This window comes from Apium graveolens, chromosome 8, assembly GCF_009905375.1.
Source record: "Apium graveolens cultivar Ventura chromosome 8, ASM990537v1, whole genome shotgun sequence".
Taxonomy (NCBI): domain Eukaryota; kingdom Viridiplantae; phylum Streptophyta; class Magnoliopsida; order Apiales; family Apiaceae; genus Apium; species Apium graveolens.
In genome coordinates this window covers 198,390,514-198,405,609 of record NC_133654.1, presented here as the reverse complement: position 1 = coordinate 198,405,609, position 15,096 = coordinate 198,390,514, and the positions used below count along the sequence as shown (strand labels likewise).

The following is a 15,096-nucleotide window of genomic DNA, read 5'->3' as shown; positions in this document are numbered from 1 at the left end:
GGGGAGATTCTCAATGACCCCTACCTTGGTCTTATCCACCTCAAGACCCTTACTAGAAACCTTGTGCCCGATAATTATGCCTTGATGCACCATGAAGTGACATTTCTCCCAATTGAGAACTAGATTGGTCTCAACGTACCTCTTGAGGACGTGTCCAAGATTTTGTAAGCATTCATCAAAAGAATCGCCAAAGACTGAGAAGCCATCCAAGAACACTTCCACATTCTGGCCAATCATGTCAGAAAAGATGGCCATCATACATCGCTGAAATGTGGCTGGTGCACCACACAGACCGAAAGAAAATCATCTAAAGGCGAATGTACCGATGGAAAAGTAAAGGCAGTTTTCTCCTGATCTTCTGGAGCGATATAAATCTTATTATAACCTGAATAACCATCCAGAAGACAATAGTACTCATGACCAGCCAACCTGTCAAGCATCTGATCATTGAAGGGTAAGGGGAAGTGATCCTTCCTAGTGGCCTTGTTTAACTTCCTGTAGTCCATAAAGATTTCCACCCCGTGACTGTCCGTGTAGGAATAAGCTCATTCTTCTCATTTGCTACCACAGTGAGACCACCTTTCTTTGGTACACATTGAACCGGGCTTACCCATAAAATGTCAGAGATAGGATAAATGATCCATGCATCTAGCCACTTCAGAATTTCCTTCTTTACTACTTACTTCATGATTGGATTAAGTCTTCTTTGCTGCTCGACTGTAGGTTTGCTACCTTCTTCTAGCAGAATTTTATGCATGCAGTAAGAAGGGTTGATTCCCTTGATATCTGCTATAGTGCATCCAATTGTCGATTTGAAATCTATCAGAATTCTCAAAAGTTTTTCCCCATCGCTACCTGAAAGGTCAGATGCAATAATAACAGGAAGAGTAGATGCATCACCTAAAAAAGCATACCTCAAATATTCAGGTAAAGGCTTAAGCTCAAGAGTGGGAGCTTCCTCAATAGGAGGCTTGAGGCGTTTAGGAGACTTGCTCAATTCTTCCATTCCAAGAGATTTAAAAGGCATATTGATCTTCCTTTTCCAGGGAGAAGCATTCAAATACTACAGTTGCTCATCACCTTCATCATCTTCACTGTCTGAATTTCCCAACAAGGTTTTTTCTAAGACATCAGATCTTAGCATTTGATCAAGTTCCGATGTGACCACCGAATCGACCAACTCGACTTTTAGGCACTCCTCATTATCAGTAGGAAATTTTATAGCATTGAACACATTGAAAGTCACATCCTGATCCAACACTTACATTGTAAGCTCACCCTTCTGTACATCAATCAAGGTTCTGCTAGTTTCCAAGAAAGGCCTTCCCAAGATTATGGGAATCTTCTTGTCCTCCTCAAAATCAAGAATGACAAAATCAGCGGGGAAGATGAGTTTATCCACCTTGACCAAGACATCCTCCACAATACCTCTCGGATATGTAATAGAACGGTCGACCAATTGTAAGGTCATGTAAGTTGGTTCGGGATCAGGTAAGCCCAATTGCTTGAAAATTGACAAAGGCATCAGATTGATGCTAGCTCCCAAGTCACACAAGCATCTGTCGAAATATACTTTTCCAATAGTACATGGAATAGTGAAGCTTCCTGGATCTTTAAGCTTCGGAGGCAACTTCTGCTGCAGCACAGCACTGCATTCCTCCGTAAGAGCGACAGTCTCTAAATCGTCTAGTTTCACCTTCCGAGAGAGGATACCTTTCATAAACTTTGCATAACTAGGCATCTGCTCGAGAGCCTTAGTGAAAGGTATGTTGATATGAAGTTTCTTGAACACCTCCAGAAACTTCTCGAATTGCTTGTCCAGCTTTTTATTCTACAGCCTCTTAGGAAAAGGCGATGGAGGATAGATATATTTCTCCCCTGTATTACCCTCAGGAGGAGTGTGCTCAACAGTAGTCTTCCTTGGTTCTACTTCTTCATCCTGCTGCTCTACTTCTTTCTCAGCTCCAGCTTTTTCAGTCAACTCTTGAGTTTGTTCGGGATTAGCAACCTTTCCAGACCTCAAAGTGATTGCCTTTACCTGCTCTTTAGCTTCCTTCTTTCTTGGCACTTCAGTGTCACTAGGTAGTGTACCAGGCTGACGATTTAGCAAGGCATTGGAAATTTGCCCAATTTGATTTTCTAAGGTCTTGATAGAAACGGCTTGGCTCTTGCACATAAGCTTCAACTCCTCTAATTCAGATTTTTTATTAGCTTGTTGCAACTGGAGTTGTTATTTTGGTGCATACTGCGGTTGCTGAAAACCAGGGAGGTTGTACTGCTTAGCTGAATACTGATGATAAGGTTGTTGAACCGCATTTTGAGCATTGCTCCAACTAAAATTAGGATGATTGCGGTTGTTTGGATGATAGGTGGCTGGCACAGGTTGTTGCGATCGCTGAAAGTTGCTCACGAACTGAGCTAATTCCATTCGAAATTGCATATTGATCAGTCTCATGGGCACCAGCACAAAGCTCACAGATACGAGTGATTTGATTAACTCTATAATAATTCAAAGTGTCCACCTTCATTGTCAAAGCCTTAAGTTGGGCAGTTATAGCATTTGCTGCATCCAACTCCAGAATTCCTGCAACTTTTCCCTGAGTCAGTCTCTAGGAAGGATTCTGGTACTCATTAGCAGCCATCAGTTCAATAAGTTCGTAAGCTTCATCATAGCTCTTAGCCCACAAGGCTCCTCCTGATGCTTCATCAAGCATGGGCCTAGAAGTAGGACCCAATCCATTATAGAAACAGTTGATAATCATCCAATCAGGCATGCCATGGTGTGGGCACTTCCTTAGCATCTCCTTATATCGATCACAAGCCTCACACAGAGATTCTCCAGTTTGTTACGCAAACTGGGTAAGAGCATTCATGATTGTTGCAGTCTTCGTCATGGGAAAAAATTTAGTGAGAAACTTTGGAGCACGATCTTCCCAAGTTATGATAGACCCTTCCCGTAGAGAGTGTAACCAGTACTTACCTTTGTCCCTCAAAGAGAATGGGAAGAGTCGCAGCTTGATAGCATCTTCAGTCACATCATTGAACTTAAAAGTGTCGCAGATCTCAATGAAATCCCTGATGTGCATGTTGGGGTCTTCGGTAGGAGAACCCCCAAACTGAACTGAGTTATGTATCATCTGGATCGTGCTTGACTTGATCTCAAAAGTTTTAGCCGCTATGGCTGGTCTAATGATGTTAGACTGAATGTCATTAATCTTAGGCTTAGAATAGTCCAGCAAAGCCTTCGGATTTTCTGGTTGATCACCCATAGCTACTACAATTGGCTCTTCAACTTTCTCTTCTTCTTCTACCTTCTTTTCTTCCTCAAAAACTTCCCTATGAACTACCACAAGTTCTTCATCGGCTTTATCCATGTTCTCTTACGAGTACGCGAACGCGTATGCATACACCCTCACTAGATCACCTGAAATAAAACAAGGAAACAAATAAGTAACAATGTCCGAGTCAATGAACTTTAACGACCACTGATGGAAAGCACATAAACTAGTAATTAACACTGCAGTCCCCGGCAGCAGTGCCAAAAACTTGTTAGTCGCTAAATACGCGCTAATATTACATGCAAGTATACGAGTTCGCAAGTAGTATAAGATATAAATCAGAATCGATCCCACAGAGACTGTATTGGTTAACTATATAAATTACGCACCTAAGCAACAATGTATGTTTATTATTCAATGCTAAGACGATAACAAATTGAGAATATTTATAACTAAGAATTACGCTTACTATTATAACTACGAGAATAAGATAAACTGAGTTAATATATATGACAGACATGGGATTCTAACTTCATTAAGTACTTCATTCAATAGCCTTATTATTCTCAACCTTAGCATGCAATGGTGATGACACTAATCAGACAACACGAAACTGATAAACGCCAATTTTTGTTGCACGAGTACCATTCTACCAGACATCCACAAAAGAGATAGAAGCTGAATAGGTACCAATTATATTGAGACCCTATATGTCTATAGAATTTGACAACATAACGGTTTAAGCACAAGTTATCTATCTTGATTACATAGGGCAAGTAAGATGGTTAAAATTACCTACGAATCATGCATAACAATACATGAACCTATGCTATCATGGCAAGTTCTAAATCCTTAAATTCACTTTCACTTCATTAAGAATTAACACACTATCTTATAAGTTCGCGACTCTCACAAGACGAATAATCACAACCAATACTAGGATATCATACAATCACCGCATACTAAGGCATCAAATAATTTAACTAAAGAAATCCATAAATAAATCCGCTAGAACCCCACGATAACGATTAGCCCATAATCGAACTCATCGCCAACGTGGGTTCCAATGAAAACTTGATAAACAAACGTAGTCTTTATACGAATAAATAAAACCCAGTACATACAAGAATATAGGTTCAGCAAAACAAGAAACAAGCATCCAAATTACAACTCAAAATAAAGATTCACAAGAATAAACTAGTTCGTCTTCGCCATTGTTGAATTGTGCCAAAAGGTCTCTTGCCGTCTTCTCCTTCCTTGATGTCTTGAAAACTCAGAATCTCTGAATATATGTATTGAAAAATGACCTAAGTTATGTTTAATAGCAGTCCATGCATCCCAGGAGTCTAGAATTCTAATTGCAAAAGAATCAGGATTTGTTTATCCCGACCCAGCGCGGGCGCGCTGACTTTCTGTTCCCCCGGCGCGGCCGCACACAACACCAGCGCGGGCGCGCCTGCCTTCTGCCAAAACTTGATTTTTTTCTTCTTCTTTATTCCTTGCAGCTTCGAGCCAATCTTTCAAGCTTTTATTTCAACACATCCTAAACACCATATTAGCATCAAAACAATGCTAATTCATGAAGTAAAGCCTGAAATGCAAAAATACTTGAAAACACGTTAAAACACAAACAACCCGAGTACAAATACACCAACTCAAAACTTATTAGAACATAAATAAGTGTCATAAACGCCACTTAACAGGACTCAGTGTTGAACCTTTTAAAGTAGGATGTCAAGCTTTCATTCTCCCTTTGTTTGAAATTGGCCGGAGTAGTAACAGACGGAGCATATCTCAGAGCTGCTTGGAACTTGGTCAGGAACAGGGTTTTTATTTGGTCCGAAGAAGTGATTACCCCCGGTCCAAGCTTTTGAAACCATTGTTGTGCGCTTTTCCCGAAAGTTGCCGCCAAGAGTCAGCATCAAGCCAAGTCTGGAACTTGATACACGTCATCTCTATATTGAATCGACCCAAGAATTCCACAGGATCTTAACTCCCATGGAAACGGAGATCGCTAGTCGTGTTACGATATCCGGCCGGCAACTGAGCCTCTCTTACTGCCGCAGAGAATGGCGAAGGAATTTCGACCGTGGTCGTTACTCTCCCTTTCAAGTGATTGAGCAGCCTTTTCAGATCATCCACATTAAAAGTTCCTACGCCCGGGATAGTCTGCATGTGAGGTTGTGGACCCTGGGGCTGAGGCGAAGGTAGTACTACCCGATCTCCACCTGGAGGAGCCTGTTGTTGATTAGCGTTTTGGGTATCCCCTTATCATCCCCCAGGTATCACTATGACATCTTGGTTTGGCCCTTGATCTCCTTCCGGATTTTCTCCTTGATTTCGGTCACGGCCTCGAGGAGTCTCGCGATCATAGTCCTGGATGTCCCTACGACCATCATCCCTTGCATAGCTATCTCTTTCAACACGGTCATAGGTGCGAGTATCCCTATAGCCACGATAGTTGTCGCGGAGATACCCGTCCAAGTACCTGCTCGGCCTCCGCCTCTTCCCCTCCATTGGGATCTTCTCCAACGGTCACTTCCGTATCCTCAACCATACTGGTCCCTCGATCCGCGGGGAGGAGCTCTCTCATGGTCACGGTGCCGCTTCTGATTCTCAAGGGAATTCAGGGGTACACACGGTGAACCACGGGGCATCACTTCTCCGCGATCGGCATCTCTCTGCCAATCTCTCTGCCATTCTAACAGTAATATTCTCATATCATCATCTCCCAAGCGGATCCCCAAGCGATCCTTCAAAGCAGCGAAACCTCGTTGTTCATTTACTGGGATAGACTCTGTTTGCCGACGTTCATCAAGAGTATGCCCGGGTCGGTGCGGGAGGGTGACTACTCGGTTATCAGTCTGCGGCACCTCTTATCCATTAGTATCTTCATCAATAAGTTCAACGATCGGGGTGGTATCGTTGAAGTAAACCAGGCGTCGCGGCGTTATTTCCACACGTTCGCCTCCTGATTGGCCACGGCCAACCGGAGCATCAGTCATGGGAGCTTTCTCAGGTGCGTGAGCAGGGCGGTTACGGCGAAGGCATCTTCTTGTCTTACGTCGCTCCACGGTACTCAACCTCGAGTCGAAGTCGTTTAAGACATCATCCATGCGATAGAGCTGCTCCAACAAATCTGCGTTGCTGATCAAGAGTGATGGATGGCCACCAACATTCGAGGTTGGACGATTCACCGGATTAGGAACATAAGGTTCATCATATCCCTGGTCAGATCCATCATTGGAGCTTTCTCTATCATAAGAACTTTCATCACGATATTGAGACATCTTTCCTCCTAGATGCAGATCTTGATTAGCCCCTCCTTCTAGCGCCAATTTGTTGAAGGAGGAATTTGGGAGCAACAAAGTTTGAGGTTCGTAGCCAAAAACAAGATCTGTGACGGTGGTTCTTCGTCGTAAAACATGAACAGTAATCATCAGATCTTATGAACAGTGTTCGTCGGGAAGTATGAACGGTGTTTGGTGGTGGTGATTATTGGTGGCTGAGATTACTTAGGGTAAGTGGTGGCTCATTTGTGCTCTCGCTTATAACCCCTTACAATTTGCCTACGTATCCCTATTTCTAGGGGAACAAGAAACATAACGGGCTTAGATCTCTTGTCCCGAGGCCCAGTAGGAAACCTACTGGAAACCGTCTTCTTCTAGCTTTAGGAATGTCCGCCGATGAGGCCCAGCCACTAAGGCCCAAGGCTCATCCATGGCTTCGAGACTTCACAGATAAGGCATCTCCCTGGCCAAGAATCACCCTCCGCTACCAGCTGTTTCTCTAATCCATGTACGCAGGTATAGCCGTGGTTCACTCCAAATGTTAGATGCATCCTTGTCCCCCGGATAAGGAGCCCCTACCAGATTACAGGACAAGTGATCACAAACTTTTGGGTGCAAAGTGCAGGATACTCCGAAGTCTCCCAACGAGGACACCCGTTGACTACAGAGACAGAGTTTCCAAAGCACACATCAGAATTCACCCCACATCCCCACTGACTCATTGACTACAGGAGGAGGTCTTCCGTTCAGGCATACCCCTGGAGGTCTCTAACCACGAACACTGTCTTCCTATGGTTGCATTACAGGAAGGAGTTCTTCAATAGAGTACACGCAACAAACATGCTAGTAATAATCATCTCCATCTTCCGTGCATCCTCCAGAAAACCCGTCCAAGCCGTCGAGCCAATATTTTATTAATTTACTTCTTTTTTTAGGGCGCGCCCTATAATCCTCAAACGACCAAACAGACTCTTTTGAGGGCGCGCTTTCTTCTGACAAAAAGGGGTCAACCAAATCCTCCAAACAAGTAGTTGACGAACCAATCTCATGGGTCTAGGGCGCGCCTTCTCTGATTCAGTGAGGGTGCGCCTTCTGACTTTAATATTTATGGAAACCGGCTTTGTTAATTTCTCAATCTTAGACGCACATATCTCAATTTTGACCATATTATCTGACTCAGACTCACACTCAAACTATGGCTTATACCAAATTTAAAGCATAACAGATATAAATCCTTTTGTATTCAAATTTAGTATTAGTCCAGAATTTCAATCATCCACGAGACGAAATATTGCTGATATTTAACGAATGAGCCGAGGAGTCCTTTGAGGTGCCATGAAGCTTAGGAAGTGTATGCACAGCATACATCTAAAACATCATCATATGCGATTCCTCTCTTTACAATCAATCTACTTGAGAATGCAAGGCACTAAACTGGTGCAAAAAGTTGTTTTTGATGTGCCTACAAACCAAAGCCAGCTAGCCTAGCTGTTTAGGTCCCTACTAACTTTCCAAAGCAAGTTTATGTGCTCTGTGTCTCGTTAATAGTTGACACCACCAATATTTATATTTCCAAACATTTTAATTAAAATTTGAAGGATTTTTCTAATATTTATCGTGACACATATTAAGAGTTAATGTTTGATGTGGTGTTTACAAAATATTTGTGGGGAGCTCATTAATAGTGATTCTACATATACAAAATATTTGTGGGGAGCTCATTAATAGTGATTCTACATATACAAAAATTTTCACTAATAAAATTTTTATAACTCAACAATCACATTTTCTTAGCATGTACTCATGGGCATAGACAAACCGAAATTATAATATACCCTCCTCTTTAAAAAAAAGAACTATACATAGAGAAAAACTCAGTCATGCTGACACCCTAAGATTTTTCAATAATTTTTTTATGAAATTTTTTCATAAATACTCAAGGTTTATAATTTTTCGTAAAAAATATTATTTTTTAAAAATATTAGCAAAAATATATTCTGCAATTTTGGAAACATTTTACAACCATGTTTGCAACTTGAATTTAAAAAATATTTACAATAACATTCTGTAAAATTATAACCATATATTTGTAACATAATAAACAACCTAAAATGTAATATCAAATGTAAACCAAAATACAAAAACTAAAACAGTTACACAATTCACACTAATATAACCTATTATACAAGAGCACATTTGGATAACTCAAGTGTTTACGAGTTTATACTCTGTCATCTCAGGTACTGTGTTCGATTATCGCTCATCCTGAAAATATAATTCGATCCTCGTATCGCGGTAATTTTTTATAACAGATTCCTTTATAAGATTATAAATTATATTTGTCAAAAAAATCTGTTATACAATATCATATTTTTCAAAATATTTTCAGAACAAAATAAACACTTTAATCACAAATTTACAAATTTTTAACCAAATCCACCATTTTAAAATTGGAAGTAAATTTGGACTACCAAACAGCAAATTACTGTATAAATCGTGATCATACCTGATAGGAGTGAATAAAAAACGATCAAATCATAAAATCGACTAACCCGTCCCTTATTTTGGGTGACGGATCAAATTATCCAAAACTCGAAATATAATTGATTTAATTTTTTGTCGACCCGAATATAATGGGTTGGGTAAAGATTTAAAAAAATTTAACCCATACTAACCCAACCCGATTTTATAATTATAGTATTATTATTTAAAATTTTAATTTTATGTAACGTATTAATTAATATATTTGAAATAATATTATTATTTTACAGATAATATACTATAACTTATTAACTTTAAATTGAAGAATACACGATACGTACAGTATCCAATAATATTTATTTTCTATTAAATTATGTTGTACTATTACTTTACATCAAATTTGGATTAAATTTATTTGAAATTTTGATACCTAAAAAATATTTAAATAATTTTATTCAAGTTTTAACTCAAACAAACTTGACCCAACCCGACCCAACGTATAAAAGATAAAATTGGGTTGAAAATAATTTTTTTAATTAACAAGTTCAATTTTTTAAAAACAGGATTAATTAAATTGGTTCAATTTATTAATAAATCTGAAAAGCAAAAGGAAAGACGAGAAAACATTAAATTAATCTGAAAAGGAAATAATTTGGTCTTGTGTTGGTTAAAGTATTGCACGCGTGATTTCTTGCTCTTGTAACCCCTCAATTGAAGATCTTTTGTCATTATTTGATTCTGCCTATAAAGGTTTATCCTAATTTTAAACCTAACCTTTTTATTAATCACATGGCTATTGTCGGAGAATAGGTGCATAATACATGTATACATATTTTTATATACTAGTATATATGAGTACAAATACCTGTCATCTTCCCCATATATCAAGAGTATTTTTATTATAGCTGATTATTGTGTTCATTTTAATCTATCATCTAATTATAGTTCTTTGCTTACGAATATTATAATAAAACAAAAGTGTACGATTTTTATTTAAAAATTAGCATTTCGAAAGGAAAACAACCAATTTACAACAAACGATGTAAAGATATAAAAAGTAAGTACATAATTAACATTTTATTTCATTTACTTTTTTTGGCTTTGGTGTTATTTTCATAAATAGATGGAAATCCTATAAATTAGAGGTAGCCAAGACTGTTCATTAATTTAAAATAGTAAAATATATGATTTTGAAGATAGCACGTTAACTTTTATTTTCAAAATATATATTTAACGATAAAACATGTGTAAAGAACTAAAGATGCAAATGAACATATACGCCCAGGTGGCCAAAGTCCAAACATCTGGCATATCTAAAACTCTTACTAAATTGTACTAAAGTGTATCAGTTTTTGGCTGGTCTGTCTTGAGCTTTCAACTTTGTTGTCCGATGTTCCTTTGTTCACTGGCTCTGGGCAATATACAATTATTTATTATTATATAATTGATTTTCCTAATCCTTTCAAAAAGTAAAACTTCCATCATAAGTGTGTTTTGTGCTGCATTAGGTTTTTATATTTATGGTCTAAATTTTATAATAATAAATTTGAATTTTATTAATAACAAAACACTTTAGAAGATCTTTATACAAAACAGTGTTACATTATTTTTCAAGTTTACAACATTTTTAGTTTCTTTTAATAGCTTGAGGAAAATAATTCAATGATGACAACTCAACAAATTAACATTCTAAAATGTTATCAAGAATGTTTTTTGACAACCCTTCAAACTTATTTATAAAGCACTTGCACTTGTAAATTAGTCCGGAGTTTTAACAAAGGTTGAAACTGTTTTGTTAACTGAGTCGAGATGATTGATAATATGTCCAACTCTATTTAAAACTTGAAAATTTATCTTTATTCGAGTTTAAATTAAATGTTTCTATTTAAGTTTAAAATTATTATTATTTTTATTTTATTGTTTATAGATTAAAAAAATATATATATTTTAAATTTTAATAATATTTAAACTAATGAGTTGGCTAGTAAAAATAAATTCACAAGCAGCTTTATTAAAATCCGCTCAATTAGCTCGATACTAATTAAACAAGTTATTCAATTTAAATTTTGAAATATTTAAATTAAATCAGTAGCTAAATTAATTTATAAATATCGAATTCGAACCGGAACTTGTTCATAAAGGATCTGATTCGGTTGGGTCCAACTTAAAACCCTGTTAATTAATAGTTACTCCCTCCGTCTCTTTCGATTATTTATATTTTTAAGAGAGTGTCTGACACGCATTATAAGGTGCAAATAAAGTATGATTCTGTAACTTTTTTTTATAATTTTCTTTTTCTGAATAAAAGTTGAATGTTTTAATTTTTATTCAGAAAAATAAAATTATAAAAAAAAATTATAGAAATATACTTTATATGCACCTTAAAATACATGTCGGAAACTCTCTACAAAAATATAAATAATTGAAAGCGACCCTGGGAGTATTTGAATTATGAAAATGGAGAAAGTATATAAATTATGTATGGGCAATGGGTACACACACAAACTTGACTTATTTTAGTTGGCCGTAATGAATTCAAGTATCAACAACAATTATATTAATAAAAAACTTCAACATATAAATTTTAATGCATAACATGCCAAGGAGACACTACAAACCCTTTATGTATATCACCGGCAGGGTGTACACGGTTTGACCAACACAATCAATCCAAACCGAACCAACCTTATTTTGGCCGAACCAAACCGATTTTTTTTAACCCGATATATAGTTGGGTTGAAAAAATGTCAACCCGATTTAATTGGATTGTATATGATTTTCGATAATTTTAAACCAATCCAACCCAACCCGACTAAAATATATATGTACATGCAAATAAGTTAATCTAAAATTATATTTAGGCTATTTACATAGATCCATATATTTCTAACTTTAAATGTAACTCTTATAACCTCCGTGTTCATAGTTTATTTCGTAAGAACAATAGATGTTTGATTAGTATTATATTTTTTGCATTTATAATTCATTCCAATATTTAAAGCGTAAACAATATTATTAGTATTTTTTATGTCGAAAATTAGATGCTTAAAACTATTCAATATGGAGGATTGTAATATTGTTTTGAACTATTTTTAAAGTGTTTTAAACGTTGAGACCTTATGTTTTATTATAATTTTTTATATTAATTTTGTATATTTAATAAACCCATCAAACTGAACCAAACCGATCCAAACCAGTATACAAATTGGGTTGGGTTATAAATTTAAACAATTTAGGTTGGGTTGAAATTTTAAAAAATCCGAATTAATTGGGTTGGGTTGCTAAATTCTCCCCACCCGCTCAACCCGACGCGTGTACACCCGTAATCACCGGCACCGGCACCAGCAAGTTGAAACTTGGAGGAAAGAAAGATGAATTTGTTTGGAGCACTAAAAGAGAAGACATATTGGGTCCCACTTCCCATCACTACTCTCTTTCTTCTTCCACCATCCCCCTCTAATCCCACTTTGTCTACCTTTTACTTTTGTCCCCCATTTTGCAGTATCCAAACCCCTCATATAATTTTCCATACATAATTTATAACCTTGTTTTAAGTTTGACCAAAGTAAAAACCGTATAGTTCAACTTAACACATATTTATATACTTCATTCTCTGTCAACAAATATATACTAGTAGTGTAAAGTAGACAAAAATGGCTTCTTCATACCAGAATGAGGAGGGTGAACTTGAACTGGGCTTGACTCTTCATACTGGCTCTTCTTGTACTACTGCTGAGCATGTTAAGAAAATAAGGACTGCTAAAGATTTCCCTTCTGCCACCAAAACATCACTTCCTCATTCTCACTTCTCTGCTTGCCCTCCTGTTGTCAGGTATTGTAGTATATCTTGCATGCATCTTGTATTCTTATTCTTTAGTTTCTTTTAAGTTGTGTTTTTCTGATTTGTCAAGGTTACTGTCATTCATACATTTTGATAGTGTTGTTCGATTTTCTTTTGGTTATTACAAACAATTTGTGGTTGCTTTTGATATGTAATTTCAGTTACTCTTTCGCAAATGTGAATTTGTTGTCACAACAACTACTTGTGTTCTGTGAATGAGAGGGTTGAAAATTTTAGCCATATTTGTATGATATTAGTAATTAGCTAGGACATACATATATGTTACTATATGTGGTTGTTATGATTCAATATATTGATTACTCTTGTTTGATGAACTTCGAGTTTACACCCTGCATCCCTAAATACATGTCCCGTTCAAACTTTTGACCCTTCAACTTGAACATTTTTTGATTGAAATTTACACCTACCATATAATAAATATAATAAAAAAATATATACATCTCATTAGAAATTAGAAAGTATATTTAGTCTATTTTAAAACAAAAATCAATAATTTGCTTAATATTAAGTCAAAAATTGGTCAATTTGACTACTAAAAAAACAAAATGGAAATATAAATAGGGACGGAGGAAGTAGTGTTCTTCATATTTACGTTTCTATAGCAATTTTATGATGGAAAACAACGAGACATTTTACAATTGATATAGATGATTAAATATTTACACTGTTCGTTTAAGAGCCTCTCAGCCTGTGGATCTCAACATGCTTTTCACAACTCTTTCCTGATTAGTTAACTTAATTTTTCATGTACTTTTTGCTTTCCAAACACAGTCAGGTTGTAGGATGGCCACCTATAAGGACTTACAGGATGAACAACATAATTAACCAAACAAAGTCCTCAAATGGTGATCAAGAAGAAAAGGAAATGGATGTGAATGATACAAGTAAAATTTCTTCAAAGAAACTTAACCATGGAAGAGACGACAATGATACTACTAAAGAAAGAGGACTTGTTAAGTTTGTGAAGGTGAATATGGACGGATTACAAATAGGACGGAAAGTAGATTTGAGTGTTCATGCTTGTTATGAAACTTTAGCTCGAACAATTGAGGAGATGTTCTTTAAGTCCTCCACAACCATGAATCCTAACAGTAAGTCCTTTAACCTTATAACCTAGCTTGCTTTAGAGGTTGAGATATGCCCAATAACACGTGAATTGGCCCATTTGCTTCATGAGAATTGGCGTCCAGATATTTTGTTCTGGATTATGTTTCTAAATTGTTTATCTTCTGTTTATAAAAAGTTTGAGCCTTGTGTAATTAGGTCTTGCTGGAATGAATAAACAAACTGTGCAACCATCAAAGCTTTTGGATGGATCCTCTGAGTTTGTGCTCACTTATGAAGATAAGGAAGGAGACTGGATGCTTGTTGGAGATGTCCCGTGGGGGTATACATATATAACTCATTACTACACACTCGAACACACACACACACACACACGCGAATGATCAATCTGAAAAACAAGTAGTTAGCTGACAAAGTATTGGAGAAAGCACTTGAAAAGGTTTCAATGCCTCTGATTTCCTGTTCTTTAAAAATTTTCCCAGGATGTTCCTAAATACTGCAAAAAGGCTTAGAATCATGAAAACATCCGAAGCTAATGGACTAGGTACGTGCCGTAAAGTGTAAATTAGTTCTAAAAGCACCTGTATTGCAACAGTTTTATATATTTCCATGATTTTCTTCTTAATCGAAACTTATATTGCAGCTCCAAGGCTCCAAGAAAGACATGACAGACAAAAAACTAAGCTGCCTCAGCATCACTGCAAGTGACTCCAACAAAGCTGAAGAAAAACTCACAGGAAAATATAGTTTTCAAAAGTTCATTAAGTTTGGATTTTTTTTTTCTTTTTTAGTTTATTTGAAGTGCCTGCATTTTGCTATTTACCTATTTACCACAAGTTTCCTGGCTGCTTAGGCCTACCTTCGTTTTTATCATAGTTTCTTCTTAGCCAACATACCACACCTTTAGCTCTCCTACACAGGTTTATTACAGCTGAGTAGTTTGCTAATTTACCAGTTGATTACAATGTAAATATAAGAATGCTTTCAGTATTCAACATCCTTGTGCAAGTTTTGGTTTCTTTGACACTTAATGTTGGAACGAAGCTTATCATCTTCCAGCCGTTAGTGTTTTTTTTTTTTGTATGTTTTTTAATGATTGATTTTTTCATATTTCGGAAAC

General features: G+C 36.7%; 1 protein-coding gene and 1 non-coding gene across 2 annotated transcripts; both read left to right on the top strand.

Annotated features, from left to right (window-relative positions):
- Positions 1–2,772: 2,772 nt before the first annotated feature.
- On the top strand, positions 2,773–2,879 carry LOC141681162 (small nucleolar RNA R71). Its single transcript, XR_012558604.1, has one exon. It is a non-coding gene; the product is annotated as a small nucleolar RNA R71 (small nucleolar RNA).
- Positions 2,880–12,613: 9,734 nt separating this feature from the next.
- Positions 12,614–15,034, top strand: LOC141676482 (auxin-responsive protein IAA12). Its single transcript, XM_074482133.1, has 5 exons — positions 12,614–12,881; positions 13,683–14,002; positions 14,175–14,298; positions 14,459–14,520; positions 14,620–15,034. Exons 1-5 carry the CDS (start codon positions 12,703–12,705, stop codon positions 14,682–14,684), a joined length of 750 nt encoding a protein of 249 aa, XP_074338234.1. The 5' UTR covers positions 12,614–12,702; the 3' UTR covers positions 14,685–15,034.
- The last annotated feature ends 62 nt before the right edge of the window (positions 15,035–15,096 follow it).